A 25258-nucleotide genomic window follows, 5' to 3' on the forward strand; every position below is an offset into this window, starting at 1 on the left:
AGATGTTCCAAAGAGGAGATGGAGGCAGACTGACCAGATTTGTTAAAAAAGATTTGGAAATCATAAAACGCTGCTTGTACTTATTGCCCTATAACTTACAAAAAACAGCAAAAAAACATAAAAACATTGGGTATTTCTAAACTCAGGACAAGTAGTAGAATCTATTTAGCAGGTTTTTTTACTTGCTTTTTTAGGTGAGTAAAAGATTTTTCAAATAAAAGTCATAAAATGTGTTTTTTTTTCAATTTTTCACCATGTTTTTTTTATTTTTTTTATAGTAAATAAGATGATACGATCAAAATAATGGTATCTGAAGAAAGCCCATCTTGTCCTGAAAAAAACAATATATAACTTATGTGGGTACACTAAATGGGTGAGGAGAAAATTACAGCTGAACACAAGCACCACAAAAGTGTCAAAACAGCCTCGGTCCCACAGGGTACAAAACGAAAAATGAGCCCGGTCCTTAAGGGGTTAACAGAGGTTAAAAAAAACAACTGATTATCATTATAATTTACAACGTTGGAGATAGTAGTGTAAACAAACTAGCACCTCAGAAGCATCCTGAAAATAAGCAAATTAAATTAGGTTAATTAGTCCCTTCTTTAGTAGAAATTGAGGATTATGTTTTTGCTCATATGATAGAAAATAATTAACTATGGTCTCTTACAAATATGTGATAATCGTGCCTGTAAGGTAAAAGATGCCAAAACACTTTTTGGATAGACATGTTATTAGCAACCTGGAGAGTACAGTTCCAGGTCTAGCAATAACTATCCATTCCAAGTAAATTCAACAACTGTTCAACATAGAGAGAGAAGTGGTTCAGGAACTAGATAAAGATTATATGCATAGATTGTCAGATACTAACCCACATTATGGCACAGCGTGCTTATTATAGTCCCTTAGCATGTGTCATTCCAAAGAAGATACAGTATCTCTAATCTCCGTTATGTGTGAAAACTTAGTAAACTCTGTTATCTCAAACAATACTGTACAAATACTTTATAAACTTCCTATATATTTGCCTAAGCTGTTCAAGGGATATAATAAAAAAGAGACTCATGGAACCAATATGATTAGTGTTTTACAGTGCAGATTCACAAGAGACTCTCACAGGTTAGCATTTCCCCAATGAACCTACCATCTATAAGACAGAAGAGGATTCTCTCTTGGTCTGAGAAGAAGATCCGGGCACTTGAAAGCTTATGTGGCTTTATATCTTTTTTTCTATGGTGACCCAATAAAGCGTATCAACTTTGACCCTTAAAATGTAAGTATTTAAATGTAATACTAACTAATAATTCTATAGGATGCATTACTATCCGAACAGCAAATACCCTCCAGGATATCTAATATCTCCTAACCATCCAAGTAAAATCCTTTACAGCACTGCTCAACAATATACCAACTATCGTAAATAGTAATGCCTTGCATTCATCAAAGAAAACACCATTTTTAAATTGAATTACGCCACACCAAATGAGTCTGCACAAGCTGAGAGCTATGGTTTACTGTATGTATAAAAGGTCATGGCCTTACTCTGTGCCCCACCTTCCTTATAATGAAATGACACAAAGGAGAGCCTTATTAACCCTGACATCAATATTCATTGCCATGGAGAGTGATCAATAGCCCCTACATCGACCCCCTTTCCAATGTAACACTTTTTTTTTTGTTTTTTACCTATCACACTAAAGTACACAAAACCTTTAGGGGTTCTCTGAATCAAGGGATATATAGGCCCCTGAAAGAATATTAATAGATGCTCTGTGACTATTAAAAGAAATATATACCGTATATTAATGATCAATACTTGGCATTTGTCTAGCAGGAATCAATCAGGCTTGTCAAGTACAATGAGCATCGGTGCAATGCTCTGCTGCATTAGAAAGGAATCCTTTGCAGCTCTATCTGTCATTGTCCTTCAAACACCTGCAAGAGTTTTGAGTGCAATATTGTGCAGCTCTGATAAAGACAGGTTATTGATGCAATGTTAACATTATCTAAGACATAAAGGCAGTGGTGCAATGCAGGTCTAATATGCACAGGTATACTTCTATTGAACATTGCTTTGTTTCTCTCTACGTGTAGTGCTCTGCAGGCTTTTATCTGTCATAGATCCCCGGGGCTTCCCTGTGTTGTTTGTGATATGTAGGCTGATTTGGTGCACAGACCAGATGCTCAGCACAGAATTCTAATGTAAGCAGGAGCTGCCTGCAAAGCGCAGGGATGCACTTCCCATCCCCCCCAACACCAGCCACACGCAGCACTTGTCACAGCCCCCACTCTGCGGCATTAGGATGGGACCTGTCCATGAATCATCACACGGGGTACCACTTTGGGAGTTTCCGATGAGCCTCATGACCTTGAAAAGTAGGGGAAAAGGGTACTATGCTTTGAATGAGTCTAAAAAAGAAAGCAGTATGCAACAGGGGTATGCATGCTATGCGAACATTTGAACGTGTGTACCATTTGTATTTTCTTTCCCGTGTTGTATTGATTGATGTTTCTGTGTGTTGGCTTTGTAACACAAGAAAACTGGTGTCGTACAGATGTTGCAACCTAAATAACCTGGCCTTATTACATCCTTTCAAAGATCAATAACAGCATTAAAAATGATGTCTACAAAATTGATATATACTTATATAAACTTGTTTCGCATTTAGCCCAAGTACATAGTCCCCATCTGTATGTTTATACATTAATGTGGTTGATATTGTGAACATTGCTTCCTTTTTTTTTTGCATGTTATATGTATGCATGTTTTGTCATGGGACAGGTTCCTCTTTAATAGAAACAGCGTCTTTCAGAGCTGTCTAGGATTTGTTAACTGGATCGCCAGTACAACGCGTGGTCACAGTGCCCCGGGGCTTTGCAAACAGACTGATCAATATGTGAAATCTTGCCTGAAAGTCACCTTCATGCAGGAGAGGAGGGGCGACAGAGGGCCCACTATTTGCTATGGTGTATCAGCTTGGTGCTTTGGTCTGTTTGTCATCATTGTGCCTTGCTTTATGTGCATAAATTACACTCACGTGAGGGAGGTCCGTTGCCTGGATCGTTGCCTGCAGAAATAGACATCAGTAATGCTTGCATATGACTGTCTATGTATGCTATAAGCTACGTAAATATAGAATGAGATATTCAGAAAGAATCGTTAATTACATCAGATGTGTACAAGAAGGGACTATATAACAAAGTGGCACCTTTAACCATTTGAATACCAGAGGGGCAGCTTCTCTTAAACATTTAAACCATAATGTTACTAAAGACAACCCCAAACAATTTGTTTTTCTTTTTTTATTTACTTAGAGAAACAGTTTATGCACATAGGCATATGCGATACATCTTTTCTGGAATTTTGCTACTTTAGCATTGCCTTTAAGTATCAACTGACTTATAAAGAATTATTGCCGTGTTGTATGTAGACAAGGGGCTCCTGCATTTAGTAATAGGAGCCAGTGGGAAGACGCGGCAGGCAGAAGTAGTCATCTCCAAATTTGCTTAGGTTAATGGGATTTCCATCCAATCGAATGTCTTCCAAGGCCCGTCTGATGAATGCTCGATCGCGGCTGTCACAGAACGCGTCTTTATGCATGTTCTGGATGTTGTTATTCTGAAACGATTCAAAAGATTTTTGGATTTTTATGGAAATTCTCATGGGCTTGTGGATTAGGTGAAAAAAATAGCACAGTGTTGCTAACTCATCTGGCTCTTAAAGGGTTGAAAATTGCTCGAAAATACTTCATACAGCCTACAGTACACCCGTTATGTTAGTGTTCCTATCTAGTTATTGTTTCTATGGAAATATAACAGTTCTTGACTGTATTACAATTGGGGGAATTAGTGGGCAATGTACAAAATCCCAACACGTGCTAGAGGCACGCCAAACACAGTAGCTAAATTAGTAACGTTTCTTTGCAGCCAAGCACGTGTGTGTCTAAGGGATTAGATTATTAGATAAGCAGCAGGCAAAATTAATAGAAGTAGATTGACACATAACTAACCCGCCTTAAAATGGAATGTATTTTTCCCCCCCATATATGTAACAAAGTGTTTTGCAGGTCAGTATGTAAAGATGTTGAAAGGTTCAAAAAATAATAAATATGCATTAGATATTCACCATATATTAGAGTAACCTGATTTTAATGGGACAGTCTCAGTTTTTAGGAGCTGCCCCACTGTCCCACTTTTGTGGACAGTGGAGATCATGGACAGATTAGGGGAGCCATCTTCCCTGATCAGACCACAAAGCTGTGAAATCGAGTGAGGTATGTGCTCATACAGCACATGCCTCAGTCACAGCTTCCACATGGCCTTGTTGTGACACAATGAAGCTGTGTGCCGGAATATGATATCATATCTTGGCGTTCTCCTTCAGTGCATTTTGAGGTGGTATGGTAAATTCCAGGCCTTGTCCCAGACCCATCTCTAGCCCTGCCCACCTCTAAACATGCCCCAAACAAAGGTGTCCTATTTTGGGCAACCTAAATATGGGTATGCCTCAACTATGTCAACTATGTGACATGGGGTTTTACTCCCCTAAGGGACAGGAGCTGTATAAAAACAGCCAGACAATTAGAAAAAAAAACAAATCTTCGCAATTTTTACCTCCTTACCTGTTGTTTCTGTAAATCAAATGACTTGTTATATACCACCTGTCCTGTCTACCCATTTTACAGCACTACAGAATATGATGTTGCTATATACACAATAAATAATAATAATGGCACAATGTGAATTACATTTTAAAGCAGCAATATCCTATCAGTACACACCTGTAAATGTTAGTTGGAAATTTGTGCAACCCTCTGGAGAGAAAGTAATTAATTTGTGTTCTGCTCTGCTTTAGCACATTGCCCCTCTAGGCTACTATTTATTCAGCAATGAGAAAAATACTCCATAAGACCAATGCTTTTTTATGCAGGCTATTAATCAAAATGCCTAAAAAAATCCATATACTGGATAACTACACTGTGCAGAATAACATGATTCACTAGAATACTTCCCTTAGGAGTTTAGTCACTCATTATAAGGAGGGAACTAGAGAGGTAAATTACTAAAGGATCCTGGGTACCTGGAGATGAAGAGATCGCAGGCTGGTAGGGAGAGGCACAGGGATGTAGTCGAGTTTGTTGTCCGAGAGATACAAAAACTGCAATTTGGTCAAGTCCTGTAAAAATAAAAAAGACTAATTATGTTGATGCACACCCCAAAACTCCAAAAGATATATTTGTATGAAAGACCACGAAGAAACCTGTTTCATGTGAATTGTTTTGTTTTCAAATCTATTCAAAACCGCAATTACGTATAACCAGCTATTGAACTAGATTGTGTGCTCAAAAGAGCAGGGTCTTCCTTTTGTACAAGTTTGTTGTTTATGATTTTAAACATATGATTGTAAAGTGCTACAGAATCTGCTGGCTCTCTCTCTCTCTATATATATATATAATAATGTAATATTCATGAGTGAAGTCGTGCAGTCCTGGGTTCTCTTTTACCACTGGAACCCATGATTAATTTTATTTTGCGTCCCTAATGTTGCACAATTCTGCAGTTTTCAGGTCCCTGTTGTTGCCATATAGAAGCAGGTGATTTGTGTTTGTATGAGGCGTGTGGCTTAAAACTTCCACTCTTGATGTCCTGTGTGTATCTTGCTGCCATGCCTACCTGTTGCTGGGAGATATCTGAAGCCGTCATCATTGTACTGGCTTTGACACCCCTTAAGCTTGTGGTGTCCTATGTCTAAGGAGAATACTAGTTGTCTATTAAATGCCCTTAATAATAAGCACACACAGTACAACTTCTATAAAGGGTTGCAGTGTTCAGAGAAGAATGCAGCTAATGTACAGCACACAAGAGTGAAACAGTCAGGTTGACAAATACCATATTTGCTCGATTATAAGACGACCCTGATTATAAGACGACCCCCCAAAATCTGAATATTAACTTAGGAAAAAAGAAAAATCCTGAATATAAGACGACCCTAAAGGAAAAAAGTTTTACCAGTAAATGTTAATTCATGTAAACTATTTTTTTAAATAAAAGCTATGATTGAGAAAAATATTTTTTTTGTTTTTATTTCCTTGTATTTTCCAACCTGTCCCCCAGTTACGCACATCTGCCCCCAGGCTTGCCACACCAATATGGCACTGTGGCCCATGATATGCCTTTTAACCCTCTATATGCCACTGTGCCCCATGGTATGCCTTTTGACCCCCTATGTGCCACTCTACCTCCAGAAATGCCTTATACCCCTATATCCCATTCTGGCATTTAGGGGGTTAAAATGCATATTATGGGGCAGAGTGGCATATAGGGAGGTATAAGGCATTTCAGGAGGCAGAGTGCTCTATTAAATGCCCCCTTAACGCCACTCTGCCTCCTGAAATGCCTTATACCTCCCTATATGCCACTCTGCCCCATAATATGCCTTTTAATCCCCTAAGTGCCAGAGTGGCATATAGGGGTATAAGGCATTCCAGAACTACCCTATGCCCCCATTTAACACACACACACGCACACACACACACTTACCGGTGCTTGCAATTTCCTGCTGTATTGCCGGGGCAGCGGGTTGACGTCTCCTTCCGCTGCAGCCGGAAGGAGGTGGAGTTGGCATCGGGGGTTTGTGCGCGACGGACGCAGACAACCCCCGCTGCTAGCCACACCTTCTGGCTGCAGCGGACGTTGTCTACGCGGATCGCGTAGACATCAACCCGCTGCCCCGGCAATACAGCAGGAAGCACCGGTAAGTGTGTGTGGGGGGGTGTTAAATGGGGGGGGGGGAGACAGGAGGATCCAGGTCCCCTGCAGCGGTGCGAGGGATCTGGATCTTAGTCTCATAATCAGACCTCTATTTGAGGTCTGATTAGAAGACGACCCCGATTAGAAGACGAGGGGTATTTTTCAGAGCATTTGCTCTGAAAAAAACCTCGTCTTATAATCGAGCAAATACGGTACTTCATTGCTGCTAAAAGGTGACTGAGAATTGACAACGGCAATTTGATCACTGTTGTACATGTATACTGGGGAATTTGAACAAGATTCAGTTATCCCACACCCAGCCACGTACAAATTATGTCTTATTACTTGTTTCATGCAGCCACCATGTTTCATCTACTTCTGTCACCATTCCTGGTATCATTAAGTCCCCATAATTGCTGAAGATGCCACAAAATCCATGCTTGTTTTTGGCAATACACACATGTGGATGTGGATGTGGATAAGTTGCTGCACATTCTCCGCGTAGATGGAATCAGATACTAAGGACACCCATACTTTACCTAAAGCCTGCCTGCTATACACACTTTACTTGATACTTGAAAAACAAGTCATTAGGCAAATCTGTCTTGTGCAAGTAAGGTTTATGTTTTATGGGGGGCATTAAATAACGGTACAATGTCCCCTATGGGAAAACAGGTGGGGTTTGTATAGGTGGCTGTAGATGGTTCCCATCATGTGTTATGCCTTTGTTTTATTTAGCGGCAAACGTTCATAGTTGAGGCTATAACAAAAAATGATTAGGGTGCAAACAATACCTGTAGTGGCATTCGTTATATTAAAAGATGGCACACCTATATTAGAAGGTGAAGAAAAAAATGCTGCTTTCTGTTATTTTTTCCAAAGGGCTTGACCAGTTTAAACTGTTTTCTTATTAATACTGCCCTCTGCTGCCTGCATCTGGGTTTCCCTGCTTGGTGGCTGATAATATTGCAGTTTTGTGAGAGCCATCAATGATTTTATTTAATTATCAGGTTTGAATTGGGACATCATATATGTCCCTAGTCTGCGAGAGTCTAGTCACTAGACTCTAGTGGAATCACACTCTTGAGCTACATTAACTGATGGCTTTGGGAAGAAAACAAAAAGTCACTTAACCATGAAAATTGTTCACCATGAAATACTACCACCACAATCAACCCCCTGGTGGGATTTCTGCTTGAGCTATTCAGATGTTCTCCCAAACTGTGTTCAAAATCATAATGATGATGCCCAAGTAGTGCTGGATGCTTGAGCAGCTCTCTCAGACATACAAACTTGTTTTCCATGTGGCAGTGAAGAACATCCTCTCCCCAAGTTTCCGCCAGGTCCGTATTGAAAAAGGTCAAGTGGCAATATTCTATGATCAAGAATACCACCTAAATAGCTGCCAATCACATCTCCATGGTAAAATCATCCAGGAGTTGTAAGGACAAATGCAATTCAAATTTTCTTGGCTTTGCCGGCGCACAATGATTCATATAAACAATACATGCTTGATGCTGTTTCTATAGCTGCAACAGCTGCTTTTATGCCAGTTGAAGTCACAAGCAAGTAGAATTGACAGCACATTATTTCTTATTCATGGTAAGAATTTATTAGATCATTGTTCCAGTGCTTTCATTGCAGTATCATCAGAAAAATAGAATGTGATGGGGAAAAAAGCCTCGTCTAGTTATGTTATTTTTTGCAATTCCCAGCTATTGGCACTAGACAGCCCCGCAAATATTGTGGTATTAAAAGGTACATTACAGCCCTCATATGCACTTTAATGCATATAATGTATATACTTATTTTCTTTCTCTTTATGTATTTTGTAATCCCCAGCCTTTTGCCTTACTGAGAAGTGTTTGATATCCCTTACTTAGCAATGCGAATTCACTCATGGGTTACATGAAAGTTCAAGGGGGTCTAATGAGACCCCTGTGTGCATCTGCAGAAAGGTCATTCCTTTTAATGCTACAAATACTGGAAGGGGTGTATGGTAAGGCTCATTGGAGCAGTACACTACCTCTTGAACATATGCTGTATTTAAGGTCCCCACACTAGATATCTACTTATTTACCTAGTGGAACAAATTCAAAGAATCCAAAAGAGCTGCAGAATATGATGGCCTTATATAAAATAATAAAAAGTAAAGATTTGCAGTGAAGATTTACACATTTACAGTCTTTTCTTTTGAGACAATGTTATATCACAGCATGTCGTTCCCCTTCCTGAATGGCTGCTTATCTATGAGCTTCTTAAATATTTGTAACAATTTGTATAACTAGTCCATGCAACAGAAGTTTCAACAACATAGAGACTGAAACCTCACTAACTAAAAGTAAGTTAATAAATAATCATGTGTTCTGGAACACCCCAGTGCCTCTATACAGCCCCATCAAGATGAACACATATTAACCCCTTAAGGACAATGGGCGGTCCCAAAACCCATTGCAAAAAAATTATTTTCAGCCTGTACATGTACGGGCTTTGTTATTAAGGGGTTAAAGTAGTTTGTAACTTAGAAAAACACATTCTGTGCCAGTTTTCAAGCAGAAGCAACCAATCAATGACAAGAAACCATTTCTGCGCATAGATGTTGGGGTCTCATTCAACCCAACCTGGAACTCTTGCACAAGCCAGCGTTTAAACAGGTATGGCCAAAAACATCTCCTGCAAGCTGGATTGGGAAAGGGAGTAAATTGAATCACATTACAAATTACATCACTTTATGTATAAAGTGCCAGCTGATTCCGTAGCTCTTTTGCAACAGAGAAATCTCTATCCCTCCATGCATTTGCAAGGCGAACAATTTACTTTACTACACTTTACTTTAGGGGACATAGCTATCATATGCACTAGTGGATATGATGGTTGGATCGTCTCTTTAATGTGATGTAATTTTGGAGCCAAAACCCATTTGACAAGAAGTGGCAAGGACCAAGACATTTAAACTGCTTATTGATAACATTACCAATTAGAGCTGAACTCTGTTGCACTGCAATAGGTTTAACCTGTTTTCCTGTGAGTTTTATTGTGCCTCATCTCTCATCCTGTGTGTGCTTTGTCAATACACATTTATTTGTCGGCCTCAATAGGCTAAATACCCCTCCCTACTTCTTGACAAGAGAGAGCTGAATATTGCCACTGAGTTCACGATTCGAAATGCCAGTTACCAACAGCTGGTATGGTCATCAATAGTGAGTTTCAGGAAATTTGCCTTTAAAGTTGTTTCATACTGTAAAGATGGTGTATAATACCATGATGAGATACAGTTGAGCTATGATTAAAACAATATTTTGGCAAAAAATTTGCAACCTGAAATTTCATTATTCTTATTTTTATTGTTGTATGTTTCCCCTCTTCATATTAGCACAACCTTGTTCTGTTTACACATCTCAGGCCTAGCTCCTGTCCTACCACCTATGATGCCGTGCCCTACTGTTACTGATTGGATCATTAGTTTGTTTAACATCCACGGAAATCTGAGGGATCAAGCTCCAAAGGTAATGGTTGTTTGCTAAAAAAAAACTCTGTAGTAAAATGGTAGTAATCGAGTCTCAGAGAATATTAAAGTCTAACTCTTAGAGTTAATTCACCATGTATGGTCCCTGATTGGGCTTGATATGTATCTGCTTGCCCAATGGGCATAAGCAGTAGCTGACCTTACATTTTGAATAATCCACCTGTGTATCTATTAGATGACTCTTTATGTCTAAAGTATAACAGATAATTTGGTTTCATTAATACATTTAGATTTGATCATTAAATGCATTGAATTGGGCAGTACTTACAGGTATTTGTACCTGGAAGGAATTCAGAATGCTTATTAGTACTAGAAGATCCATGTATCAAGAGAAAGGTTTCATTAGTATTGTTTAGTTCCCAGGTCTACTTTTTGTTCAGTAGATTAAAATACGGTACTAGCCATGTCCATTTAAATTCTTGCTTACTAAAAATGTCTTTCAACATCTAGTTGCCAATTGTGTGTGTGTGTGTATATATTTATTGTCTAGTACAGGAATACTATGCTTTAGAAATCTCTGTTCTACCTTGAAGGCTTCTGTCTGGATGCCTGAACTTTGCAGCTGATTCATTTTGGCATCCAGGTGAATAAGACTTGATGGCAGCTCAGGCAGAGCTCTCAGCTGGTTCTCAGGCAGGATAAGCTCCTGAAGAGATGGCAGTAGACGGAGGGCATCATCATCTATTTCAGACAGAGAGTTGCTTGAGAAATCCACACGCTTCAGTTTGTCTAGGAACATAAAGATGACAGTGAGGTCAAGCCCTGGGGAACTGTGATTATATGATGTCATTGCACAAGCATATTATACATGGGGTATATTAGAAATCCAAACTGAATTATACAGAATAGTGTTATATCCCAGTAGGTTAAAATAACACTGAGATAGTTAACAATATATTATATAATACAAAAAGATTTATTGTGTTACAGTATACAACTTGCTTCCCTTAGTTTGTATTCACTTTTGTCTTATATCACCCCCTTTTAAAGGGAGACTCACACCAAGATTTTCTATTACTAGATTTAAAAATAGCCTTTTCAAATATTGTGCTGTTTTCTTGTGTATAACAGTACTAGCATTGCAGCTGCATATTAGCCATTGCTATGTGTTCTAGCTCTGTTACCTTAGCCCAATATGCTAGACATACATCTAAACCCCTTATCATGCTGCCTGTGGTGAACAGTAGAATGGATCAGCAGTAAATAACCTAGACAGACACACTGACTAATAAAACTTTATGGAGGAATGGACTTCATTTAGCATTGTCAGAAAGAAACATCTCATGGGAAAGTCACTCAATAAACAATGACCGTTTATTGGAACAAAAAGAGACAAAATCGAGTTTTAGTTAATGCTAATCTGCATTACTGTGTAAAGCACAATATTTAATTTAATATTTAAATGTAATATATTTTTTTCTCAGCTTTAAACATTTCTACTAATAGCAGAGTTATGAATGGTCACTCCTTTTGCTTATCTTTCTTATCTATCTCCCCTCACACTCAACTTCCCTACACTTTGTGTCAGTCACATACTGAGTCCTGCAAAGTCCGCTGAGCGTATCCGGTTAATCTTGTTAAAACGAGCATAGAGATAAGTGGTGTCCTTGGGCAGTGGCGGTATAGTTGTCAGGTCCACATCATCACAATATACAGAGCTTCCAAGACAGACACAAACCAAGCAAGTTGGAAGACCTGGGGAGATGAAGGGCAAAATATAAGAAATATATATATATACAGTATATACAATACACTATATGGACAAACGTATTGGGACACCATTGCACCAACAGTGACTTTTATAACATTGCATTATAAATACTTAGAGATTAATATGTAGTTTGTCCCCCTTTGCAACTATAACAGCTTCCACTCTCTTCTAGGAAGGCTTTATACAAGATGTTGGAGTGTTTCTGTGTGATTTTTGCCCATTCATACAGTAGAGCACTTGTGAGGTCAGGCGGTGATTTTGGACGAGAAGTATACCAAGACACTTTGCACAATGCTATGCTTCCAACTTTGTGGGAACAGTTTGGGGAAGGCCATTTTCTTATTCCAGCATGACGGTGCAGAAAGCAAGGTCAATAAAGCCCTGACCTCAACCCCATCGAACCCCTTCAGTATGAACTGAAACAGAGATTGCGAGCCAGGCCTTCTCGTATGCATACTGTAAATTTCCCTGATGTCCCCTATTCAATTACATGGGGGGATTTCAGAAACACATATTACTTAAATATGCAGTCTTCCTTAGTGGGAATGTCAGAGCACTAAAGAGTCCCTTTAAAATGAAAAAGAAAAAGAAAGCATAAATGAAAAAACATCATAGCAAAGCTGTCTTAAACTAGGGCAGATCTCTTCATACTTAATTTGTGAGAACAGTTTGATGGTTGCAGCCAACAGGCAGCATATAAACACTTTTTAATGTAAATTTTATCTCATACCAGATAATGCACAAAAAGTTATTAAACAAGGACTTAAAGGTGCTGTTCAACTTAGATGGAGCATAACTTGTGCTGTCTAACAAATAGCCAAATAGTTATTAAAAGGACAGTCTCAGCAAACAATAAATCATATTAATACAGTACTTGGTGAGTTTATTTGCTAAACATAGAGCTTGCACAAGAATTATGGTTCATTATGCTGGGCAAATGTATTCAGCATCCCCTAAATGCATCGTTTTTTGGGACAGTAAGAAGATTTACAGATCCCTGACCGGCCCAGCCAGCTGTCACATTGATTGAGGTATATGCATTTGCAGCAGACACTTCAATCAAAGCTTCTACCTGGCCTACCTGCAGTGCATCTTAGCTAAGTGAAGCAAGGTGACCAGATGCGTCAGGTAAGTGGGTGGTCATACCCTTGAACCTGCCTTTAATCCCACCCTGGCTCTAACCCTGCCACCTCAAAAGATCATAGTTAAAAGGTATCTTATAATGGTATTGTACACCATCTATAGATTATGAGACAAAAAGAGTTTATAAGGAAGTTTCATATAGCTGCATTTTGATGACCTGGGGGTAACTGGCAATGTCAATAACATGTACAGCTGTGAACACACTGTAAATACTCTCTTTACTACCAACCATTATGCAAAACCATATCTGCCCTGCACATTATCCTGACCCTGTCAATAGCCCCCTTTAATATAAACTCTTTACTTTGTGAAAAAGCACAAGGGGGGCATGTATAGACTTATGGAAGGGAACCAATTAGTCAGTTACACATCCCCATACTGCAGGGCAGCATTTTATCTGGGCTGGTCAGTAATATCTAAAACTTATGTGTGTCGGAGGTGGTGGTGGAGGATATTTATGCAGTTTGTATGGGCAGGATTCTGTGGAATTCCTCTATTTATTTGCATGCAACTAAAAGTCATCAGGTAACATGTAGCTTTCTGCCCCGATACTTGCTCAAAAATGCTTATTATTAAATCAGATGATTCTTGGCACTGACTGACTGCTTGAAGCTGCCGATGAGTGGCTGAACCCTGCCCTCAGCCTTCTTCGACCCAACGCTGGAGTTGAGTATATCACAAACAGGGAGATGTGTTTGGCTGATCACATCTCCTGCATGCAAAATAGTTGGGGGCAGTTAAAGGGGCAAATCCGTATTGGGGGTATTCTGCAGAAGGGACATCATGAGAATTTAATGCAGTGCAGCATATGCATTAAAGTGTACTGACCCTGGTCTGTCATGGATCCAAAGAGACTTGGTTCTTCTGGTTTTGGAGATGTAGAGCCTGGTGTTGTAATCTGGGGTTCTTGAGTTGTAAATATTTCTGTCTTTTTACCCAGTGGAGCCAAGGTGCCAACCTCTATCTGTACGAAGAGGTAATAAAAGGTGATACAAGCCAAGATCATGACATTATACTGTAAAAAAAAAAACCCCATGTGATGAGGTATTAAGCTAATCTAGAGTCGTGTAAAAAGGAAAGTACACCCTCTTTGAAGTCTACGGTTTTACATATCAGGACAATTTTAAAATTAGATTTATATGGGGTATTTAAGCACACTAATGTATTTCAAATGCTGGTATTTAACTCTTTCCATGCACGTGTTACTTTTTGAAAGTTTGCAGTAGTAATTTGTGTGTGTTTTTTCCCCCACACACATTCTACTTTAGGTATGAATTTTCAGCTCATGGTATACATCACTGTCAAACAACAACCCAATATGTGTTCAGCAACATCTCCCGATAGTGATACCACCCATGCATGGATATGTTGGGTTGTTTGGGAGGTAAAATCAGTGGCGTCTCCAGGTTTCATATTTAGGGGGGGCACATGGGGGGCCAGGGACCAAAGTAGGGGGGCCAATTATAAAACGGTACATATACACTATATATATACACACACACACGTTAGACGTGCATTTTTAACTACATAATATGCACTTATCTCTTTGAAGTAAAGACTGTGATTAAAATATGATTTCAAAATAACAGCTAAAGTGACAGTTATTTTTCATTCTTTAATATTAGCCCCTGCTGACAATATATATAAATATTAGACCCTGCTGCAGATATATAGAAATATTACACCCTGCTTCCGATATATATTAATATTAACCCCTGCTGCGGATATATTAATATTAGCCCCTGCTGCGGATACATACTTATATTATACCCTGCTGCCGATATACATAGAAATTATACCCTGCTGCCAACATATATTAATATTAGCCCCTACTGCCGATATATAGTATTAGTCCCTGCAGCCAATATATATAAATATTAGCCCCTGCAGCCAATATTTATTGATAATAGGCCCTGCAGCCAATATATATTAATATTAGCCCCTGCTGCCGATATATATAAATATTAGTCCCAGCTTCCGATATATAAATATTATTACCTGCAGCCAATATATATTAATATTACACCCTGCTGCCAATATATTTGCCACACTGACTGCAGATCAGGGGAAGACAGTGAGAGTCAGTGCAGTGTTCCCTCCTTCTGACTGCACCGTGACATTGAGAGGTCCTCTCCCCTGTAATCATCCCCAGAGTCCCCTCATTCACTAAACCATAGCGCTCTTTTACTTACACCCTGTAGTTCAGGTATAGATCAAATAAACAACACATGGAAACAGCACATGCAACTGAATGAGATTAAAAAAAAACTTGTATTTGCAGGTATACATAAATAATGTATGGAAACATAGCATTGCAGGTATAAACCAACAGAACACACAAACCCAGCATTGCAGGTATATATCAACTGGAAATCACATGTACACTCAGCACTGAAGGTTTAGATCAAATAATCAACACATGGAAACAGCACTCCAGGTATTGATCAACTGAATAAGACATACAAATCCTATATTTGCAGGTAAACATTAATAATGTATGGAAATATAGCCGATACAGATGAACAGAATGACACAAAACCCAGCTTTGCAGATATAAATCAATTGGAAATTACATATAAACTCTGCATTAAAGGTATAGATAAACCCCCCTAAATTACAGGCATAGATCACTGGTCACACACCCCAAAGCCAGCCCTGGTGTCCACGCTGCCCATATAGAACCTGACCAGCACCTAAGTTACACATTATGTCAACTTTGTCCCCAAACAGCTGAACGTACGCCGTTTTTGTCCCATAAAGACCTCTCCCTCCCAATCTATCCTATCTACCCCCTCTCCCTCCCAATCTATCCTATCTACCCCCTCTCCCTCCCAATCTATCCTATCTACCACATCTCCCTCCCTATCTACCACATCTGCCTCTCTATCTACCACATCTGCCTCCCAATCTATCCTATGTACCCCCTCTCCCTCCCAATCTATCCTATGTACCCCCCTCTCCCTCCCAATCTATCCTATCTACCCCCTCTCCCTCCCAATCAATCCTAACTATCCCCTCTCCCTCCCAATGTATCCCATCCACCCCCATCTCCCTCCCAATCTATCCTTATCTACCCCTTCTCACTTCCTATCTACCTCTTCTCTCTAACCCCCTCCTAACTTTCTAACCCCCCCTTTGAAGTTCACTTACCTTGGGCTTGTCCAGCGGTGAGATCGCGAGGTCTCTGTATCCCTGGTTCTGCTGGCTTCACTGCTGGGCGCCGGATATGACAACATATACCGGCGCTCGGCTTGAAATGCCGGCACTGCGAACCAGGAAGAGGCCTCGCGGTCACGGAGAAGAGTGAGAGGCGCCGAACGGCTGCTGAGAACTTATTCCTCAGCAACTCACTCTCTCCTCCGGGTCTATTAAAAAAAAAAAAAAAAGACGGCGTTTCAATTGGGGGGGCACACCGGGGGGCACAGCATGATGTAGGGGGGCCATGGCCCCCTCTGGCCCCCCCCTGCCGACGCCACTGGGTAAAATACCACATTTAGTTTTTCAACTTGGAATTTTGATATCTGGTCAGTTTGAGCCTTTGCCCTAATAATGTGACGGGACCGTCCTGTACCCTGAATGGGTACGCCCGCCGAACGTTGCTTCCTCTGCCCCATAGCCACCAGGACACCAGCGATAAACCCCTTACAGAGAGAAGGGGCTGCCTTACCACTGTGGCTAGCCGAAGCTGAAGCTACACAGCGGGGCTATTGTCCTGAAAAAGACAATAAGTGATCATGGCAGAGGACACAGCTCTTCAGGAATCTCGGCTGCACTGTAGTATACAGAAGTATAGCAATACAGAGCTCTACCGCCCTGATAAGGGCAGCGCCGAGGCTTACCTGAATAACAAGACGAGACTTGTAGTGAGGTAAAACAGGGACTCTTTATTTATGAAACACACGGGCTTATATACAGTCCAATACAGGAAAAGGCCATAAACCATGTCCACATAGCCCTGCCCAGCCCAGACAGTCCGGCACCACAATTAGGCACATTTAGGCCACTGAGCCCCGCAATGTCCATACAGATTTTAACTGTCGTTTTCCGGTGATCCCGAAGGGGCGGCGGCAATCGCGGGGTACCGATGGATAGCTCGGGGTCCTGAGGATATCCTGTCCAAAAAGCGGTCGCAGGTACCCTGAGCGGCAGCAGTTCAAAGTTCTGCCGCGACAAGCCGCAAGGAAGCTGGGTGTCCTGTAGGCCAGGAATCTACAGGCAGCTCCCTCCCCGGACCACCCCTGGTCGGCACCCCCGCGACCCGTGGGGTATCTCGATATGATAGTGCTGTGGTCGGGCTGATGGTGTCCGGGTTATACAGGGTCATGGACATGTGGCACATGGATAGGGTAGGACATGAAGGAGAACACAGTATACACAAATAAACACCACATATATGGGGAAAGTACATAAATCCACACATTTTAACCAATTAATTAACCCGGGCCATCACAAAAAATGGGACATGCGCAATTCATTTTTTCAAGTTGGAATTTTGATATCTGGTCAGTTTGAGTCTTTGCCCTAATTGAAACCAGACAATGATATACTTGGATGCTGTCACTTTTGCTGTCCACTAATGGCAGACATTGATGATTCTACTATTTTCCCTTCGAACCAATATTTTGCACCTGCTGCACTACTGGCCACTTATGTCACACTTAAATCATGACTTATTCAGTAAATACTATCACTTCCCTCCTGTTTATCCTCTACCTTTCAGTCTTTCTTTGCTTCCCATCCCCCAGCATTGTTATTCTTTTCTGTTTCTGACACCCACCCCCTCAGTTTTGCCTCCTCTTGTCTTTGGATGTCTGTTTTATCTTTCCTGTCTGCCTATCCTCATATTCCATTCCTGTCATCTTTTTCTCCGACTTCAGCTGTCTCACTTTACTGCCTCAATTTATGCACTAATGTCTCTGTTCAATTTGCATTCAATCTTTCTGCTTCATTTCAGTACAATATCTTAAGTAAATATACTATTTTCATCTTTCATTTAGATGTTTTGTTTTTTATGTCCTCACATGCTTCATCATGCACACTTTTGTGTCACTTACTACATTTTCCTCATTATACCTACACAATTAATTACTTTCCCTGCAGCAACACAGTTACCGTTTCTCTTTTCGTCTTCATTCCATTTCATTTAACACACGTAGATTACCTCTCAGCACCCTATGGTTTCCCCTAGGGGATTTGTTCACTAAACCACAGGTATATTTCAACTCACCAATTTCACAGTGGATTATGAAAGGCCAATCTTGGTCTGTTTCCCATGGAAATGATTAGGTTGGGGTTATATGTTGTGTAGTTAAATCAGTTATTATACAGGCCACTTTCCATCCAAGTGCCAATTTTTACTAAGTGCCACTATCTGGGAGTTGACCAAGGGAGTTATTTCTTTCCCCAACACTTTTACCTATTGTGTAATACACCCTAAATGCCTCTAGACTCGTTTGAGCAGGGCCCTCCTCACCTGTTGTCTCTGTTAGTCAATTTGTTATGTTACATACTACTTGTTATGTCCTGTCTACCCATTGTACAGCGCTACGGAATTTGATGGCGCTATAAAACAATTAATAATAATAATTATACAGAGAGCTTGACTCTTCATGTAGGATAAACTTTCTGGCTTGGCCCTTGATCACACTGCATATAGCTATGTTTAAAGGTTTCAGCTCACGCCAATTCATGTACTAAATCACTATTTAGTTAAAAAATATTGTGAATATCAGTGATTTCTTGCTTAGTTAACATATAGTTACATATAGCTAGTAGGAGATAGACTTGGTGCTCTGAATATGTGTGTCACTTGTTTAGATAATAGGCTTGCAAATTAGGGAACCTCATAATTTCTTGATGTAATCCTATATGTATAAATATGGAAAAAATAAAATTGTATGATAAATGACTTCTCCTCATAGACAAGTATTTCCATGCACCACGTTTCTGTATTTACACTTACTTACTTACATTTTGTCTTGAACATTTCCCTGTATCACTTACTACTCTAAAACATTTCTCATTATGTCTTCACATACCCCTTACTCTTCTTACATATCACTCTGCCACTCTTTCGTCTCACAGACTGTTCTGTCCCTCGTCCCTATCGGTCTCCCATTCCCAGGATTCTTTTTGTTTATGACAGGTCTCTGCTGTTTCTGACTTGTAGCTTCTTGCCCGGATCCGTCTGTCATGGCAGATGCTCACAAACAGGCTCTGATGAAAGCACAGCCCTAAGAGATCTTTCAGAACCGTACCCCCCTTCGCTGCCCCCCTTCCATGTTCCTTCTCTCATCCTCTTCTGAGAAATAAGTAATCTGACAAACCTGCTAGAAGATGCAGGATCAGAGGCCTCTCAAGCAAAGATTTCTACCCACCTCCCTTCTCTCTAGCTAATGATTCCTCTCTAGTTGTCAGTCTATTTACAATCTATCAATTGTTATCTCTATGTGTTTCTGTAGCTATCGGTCATCTAGGCAGTCTTTTTGTCTTTCTTGTCTTTATTTTGTCTTTATTGTCGTCTCTCTAAAATTACCACCCATGGATGCTTTTTATTCCTAATTATCATCTGTGCGTTGCTAGGTGAATATACATATACCTATCATACCTACCTAGTTTTAGACATTCGTTGTATCTGGGTAACTATAGCTACCAATTCTATCTCTGTTTATCTACTTACTTACATACTTATTTTTATTACAATTTGTATCCATTTTTATTGGATTGTTTGTATTTTGGAACCTATCATGCTCCCCCGATGCATTAAGTCTATATATTCGATTATAGTCATATTATGATCAGACTGAACCCTTTCATATTCTGTTAGCAGCTCTACCCACTACAACTTAATATTCTAGTTAATCAAAAACAAATTGAAATGCCCAATGTCAAAACTTCAGGATCACAAACAATAGCAAAGCAATAGAACATTTTTGTAATCTATTCATAATATAATAATGACCCAATACTATAAGGATCCTTGCGCCAAATCTTGACAGGGAAAAAAAGCTGTGTGGAAATTGATTGTTGGATTTCCAGATATTTGTATCTTATAGGCCTTTGTCATCTTGATGCATTTTTAAGTGTCCTACCTTTTTTAAATATTGAATTAAAAGTTGTTGTTTTTTCCAAGTGTGGGTTTTTTCCTGTACTCTACTTTTATAGTGGTTCATCACTATTATGTGATGAATTACATAAATTAGGCAGTGTAAGTACCTCCATTAGTGTTGATGGTGGTCTGTGTTCCCACAAAATCTCACTGAATTGCTTTTATTTCCTTTCTATGGTGTTCTTTTTTGTCATGCGGATATGATTTTGTTAGCTTTTTGGAGCTAATGTAAGGTGTTTGTTATACTTATTAAAGAATACAAACTTTTACTAGAAATGTATTTGGAGATGTGTAGAAAAGTGGTGCTTTTTTGAATATATTTAGGACCATCACACATTTGTTAAGGGTATAGTACAAACAGTAGTACATAGTTTGGAGAATGTCATGTGTGTATTCCACTAGAATTAACAAAGAAAAAATAACCTGTTAACAATGGCGACAGATGCTCAAACAAAAGTATGGATCACTAAACGGTAGGTTTGAAACGTAGAAGCCCAGATCCTTCACATGAATACATATGCATGCAAACTTACTTATGTTCTGGGTATCAGTATTTGTACAAAGATATGGGTGCACCTTAGCACCCATATCTCATAACATAGCTGCAAGATGGACACCTTCAAGAGTAGGGCGCGCAATAGGGAAAATACTAATTGTGGCGGCAGTTTATACTGTGGCTGCTTAAGGGTGAGCTGGCACAGTGTATCTGTCCATTGAGCTGCTCTGGTTTGATGATTTTGGGCCACTGCTTTTAGGTGTATATTTAATTACAATTCCACATTTAACCACCGGGGATCTTGATTAACAAAATATTTGTACCTCATTTGTACATTATTTGTACATATTAGAACTGCATTTGTCTTGTGCTCCTGTTAATGGATTTTCCTTTGCAGTGCCTCTGGGTCCAAGACATGCCACAAGCTTAAAGTCCCCCCCCCCTTGTAATTCTAATTGAATTGCGATCCAAAGGTCTACATTGAACAGGAGAGGATTTTACTTTCTTATAGTCTATATTGTATTAAAATGCTTTATGTATACTAATCTTCTGGCCTGTCACCGCATACCAAATAAGGTGGTTAGTACTTACCTTGGGTTGAGGTTCTGAGTAGTCATAAAGATCTTCATAGTTAATTAAGTCTATTGATTCTCCATAGACGTCCAGATTTTGATCATAATTGTTCAGATCCAGGTTCTCGTAGGAGATGCTTTCCTTGGGCTGGTTCTTTTCAAGTCTGCGTCTGCCATTTTCTGGAGATGGTGGAGCCACAGAAAGAGCCACAACAGAGAGCCACAGAGTCACATACAGGTAAAGCATGTCCTGAAGAGCAATGCATAGATACCACATCATCTGCATTGTATTCAAACAGTTACAAATAACTATACATTGGATGGCAAATTTGGAAACTGAATTTTTGGAAATATTTCCCAGTTATGTACCCCGCTGTAAGTTGTATCACTACTGAACAAGCTAGTGTGCCAGATCATGTAAAGAGGAGAGAGGTCAAGCAGCTCTATAGTTTGCAGTTAGTTACACAGAAACATGATGCAGAGAATAGACCACAGAAAAATAAAAGTTTATTTAAAAAAAAAAATACTATGTATGTAAGCCCCATTTTTGTGTAGGCCGTGTACTGAAATGAGAGAGCGATTGTAAACCCCTTGTAAGTATGTAAGTAGAGAGTAATGTATGAGATAATGTTGCTTTTCATTTAAAATATATACTGGTAAATAAATAAAATATGGTCCTCACCACAAAATACAGTATACAACAAAACAGAAACATTTTGACTAGAAACATGGAAAGCTGAACTATATGCTGCTTTGGTCTAGTTACCCATAGAGGGAGGCCTGATCCTGGCACATATAATGAGGAAGTCCATACTTTTCTTATAGGAAAGATCCTACTGGGACACTGTTAGCTTTAGACAACAATGAATTATATTAACTGCAATGCTTACTGTGCTTATTCTTTTTGCATATTCCCTCAATGTGACCCCCTTTTTTCCACATACTACCAGTGGATGCATATTGTTTACCATAATATATTCCATGTCTAATAGGCATCCATATTTTAGACCCAAAGTTACCTTTGCACATACACCCCCTCTATAACACATCCCATAGCTCCTTATTTCACACTACGTTACTAAGCAGTGTAATGGCATACCTTTACATCTCCCCATAATACAGTTAAGCACACCTCATAAAACCATTTTAAATCTCCTTACTTGTGTGACAGTCAGGTCCGGACAGTGGAAAGTGGAAAAATGAACCCTGGAGGGGCTTATTGGACTAAGGACTGGGAACAAGAGGAGGGGGTAGGAGAGTGACTGAGCAACCAATGAGATTTATTTTTGCAGCTGTCAGCAGGACCCCTTATAATGAGACACAATGACCCCAGGCCTCTACATCATCCAATTAGGCAGAGATGTGTTTTGTTTCTAGTGGGGGTGGTAGAAAAGGGATGTTCAGATGTTTTCTTTACCCAAGACAAAATATTCCTGTCTAAACCTGTAACTTCAAAATTTTTTTAACCCCTTAAGCATCGCATTCAATATTAAAACTCCCTATTTGTCAGTATACATTACTGTTAAAAATTCTGAATAAACAATCAGGCTGCAAATGAGTGGCAGTCTTAAAACACTTTGGTCTTTGGAGAACCGTAATGAATATAAATAAAGAATTTTATGCCTTTTTAGCACTTTCCATTTGTAGTCGACTGCCCTGACTAACCTTGTCTTATTCCAATGTCCCTTTCACAAACAGAGTGACATATTGCTGAACTGGTGGCATAAAATATATTTGAATGCAATGCTGATTAAAGTGGCCTAGTGGCCACCCTACATTGGAGATCCCCATGCTCTTATTCAGTATGTGTGTATAGTATATATGTGGTGAAGGGGAAGTGATATGCCATGTTCAAGCTCTGTTTTCATTATTAATATCCTTCTTTAATGGTCCTTCTACTTGGTGGTGGCTGCTGCTATTGCTCACAGACAGCAATTCCAATAGCTATTGTGGGGTTTGCTGGGGTTGAGCCAAGCTGTTATGCACAGAAAAACTGCATAGCATGAGGAGGCTAGTGGGCTCTTCCATATTAAGTATAAAGGATCAGTCAACAAATAGACTCACATAGATGTCAGTGTGAACTCCCACAGGCGTCAGCGTGAACTCCCACAGGCGTCAGCGTGAACTCCCACAGGCGTCAGCGTGAACTCCCACAGGCGTCAGCGTGAACTCCCACAGGCGTCAGCGTGAACTCCCACAGACGTCAGCGTGAACTCCCACAGACATAAGCAGGACCGCCTACAGAGGTTGCGGGACCACCCATCGACGTCAGTGGGCAGCCCTGGCCGCGTCCCGCAAGGGAACGCTCCGGGCAGCCAGAGTGAAGAAGATCCCAGGTATGCTCATATGAAGTTAGATGAGGTATACTATATTACCAAAAGTATGTGGACTCCTGACCATCACACCTATATAAGCTTATTGGACATCCTATTCGAAAACCACGGGCATTAATATGGAGTTGGTACCCCATTTGTTGCTTTAATAGTCTCCACTCTTCTGGAAAGGCTTTCCACAAGATTTTGGAGTGTCTGTAGGGATTTGTGCCCATTCAGCCAAAAAGCATTTGTGAGTTCAGGCACCAATGTTGGCCAATAAGGCCTGGCTAACAATCGGTGTTCCAGTTCACTCCAAAGGAGTTCAGTGGAGTTAGGTCAGGCACTGTGCAGGCCACTCAAATTTCAACAAACTCATTAAACATGGCTCTATGGACCTCGTAAAGGCTCTTCCCCAAACTTGTGCCACAAAGCTGGAAGCATACAATTGCTTCACTGAAACCAGGGGGCATTGTCCATGCCCTGAAAAATAGCCCCAGACCAGTATCCCTGATCCACCAAACTTTACAGCAGGCACTATTCATTCCAGTAGATAGCATTGTCCTGACATCCCCAGATTGGTCCATCAGACTTCAAGACTCATCACTCAAGAGAATATGCTTCCACTGCCCCAGTGGCATTGTGTTTTAGACCACTCCAAACATCAGTTGTGCATAGTGACCTTTGGCTTGTGTGCAGCTGCTTGGCCATGGAAACCCATTTTGTGAAGCTCCCAGTTCATAGTGCTTGCGCTGATATTGCTTTCAGAAGCAGTTTAGACCAGGGCCGAAATTTCCCAAAATGACATGTGGCACTGGTGGCATTCTGTGACAATGCCACGTTTAAAGTCACTGATTATTTCGGTTTGACCCATTGTACTTCCAATGTTTGTCTATGGAGATGGAATGCAATGGTGTGGGTGAAACACCTAAACTCAATAATTAGGTGGGGGTGTCCACATACTTTTGGACATATAGCGTTTATGTAAACTCACCAATTACTGAGTGTGAGACATTCTGTTAGACGGACTAATCAGAGGAATCAACAAATCAAACACTTGGGCATACCTACAAGATGATTAAAAATACACAGATTGAGATAGGAAAATATGACTTTGTTCATGATCATTTTTATTTTTTTTGGAACATAAAATTTTTATTGAGTTTTACACGTTCACGGACATATCACAATGCGAGATGGTAAACACACATGAAAAACAATCGGAGAGTCCGCAGTACATAGCGACCAAAACATGCCGAAAATACAGAAGTATTTACATAATGTGGCTAGTCATATGTTGCAGCTACAGCCACCAACTCAGGAACTAAATCATCAAATAAATAAAAAATACAATGCAAATTTACTACCTTAAAACCTAACTTCTATTGTTATACCCTTTTCAATAATTTTTTTTTATTATTGATAATGGAACAGTAATTTTCACCATATTTTATACTTTTTTATATAGTAAATTTTATGATACAATCAAAATAATGCCATCTAAAGAAAGAAAGAAAAAAACAATATATAACTTGTGTGGGTACAGTAAATGTTAAATCAGCCATTGTCACAAAGGGGTTAAAATGCTGTGAAAAAAGGAAACATATACAGAGAGGTGAATAATGATACATATATTTTAA

At 39.9% G+C, this 25258-nt stretch overlaps 1 protein-coding gene across 1 annotated transcript; it reads right to left on the reverse strand.

The window, feature by feature from the left end:
• Positions 1-3448: 3448 nt before the first annotated feature.
• On the reverse strand, positions 3449-21553 carry LOC149287919 (opticin-like). The gene is made up of 6 exons (XM_089492363.1): positions 21326-21553; positions 13959-14094; positions 11813-11971; positions 10803-11005; positions 5081-5176; positions 3449-3619 (listed from the first exon to the last, which is right to left on the reverse strand). The coding sequence occupies exons 1-6, from the start codon at positions 21551-21553 to the stop codon at positions 3449-3451; spliced, it is 993 nt and encodes a 330-aa protein (XP_089348489.1).
• Positions 21554-25258: the final 3705 nt, after the last annotated feature.

The sequence above is a fragment of the Sceloporus occidentalis genome, unplaced genomic scaffold (assembly GCF_023333645.1).
Source record: "Sceloporus occidentalis isolate IW3139 unplaced genomic scaffold, rSceOcc1.0.p SCAF_55, whole genome shotgun sequence".
In the NCBI taxonomy this organism is placed as follows: domain Eukaryota; kingdom Metazoa; phylum Chordata; class Lepidosauria; order Squamata; family Phrynosomatidae; genus Sceloporus; species Sceloporus occidentalis.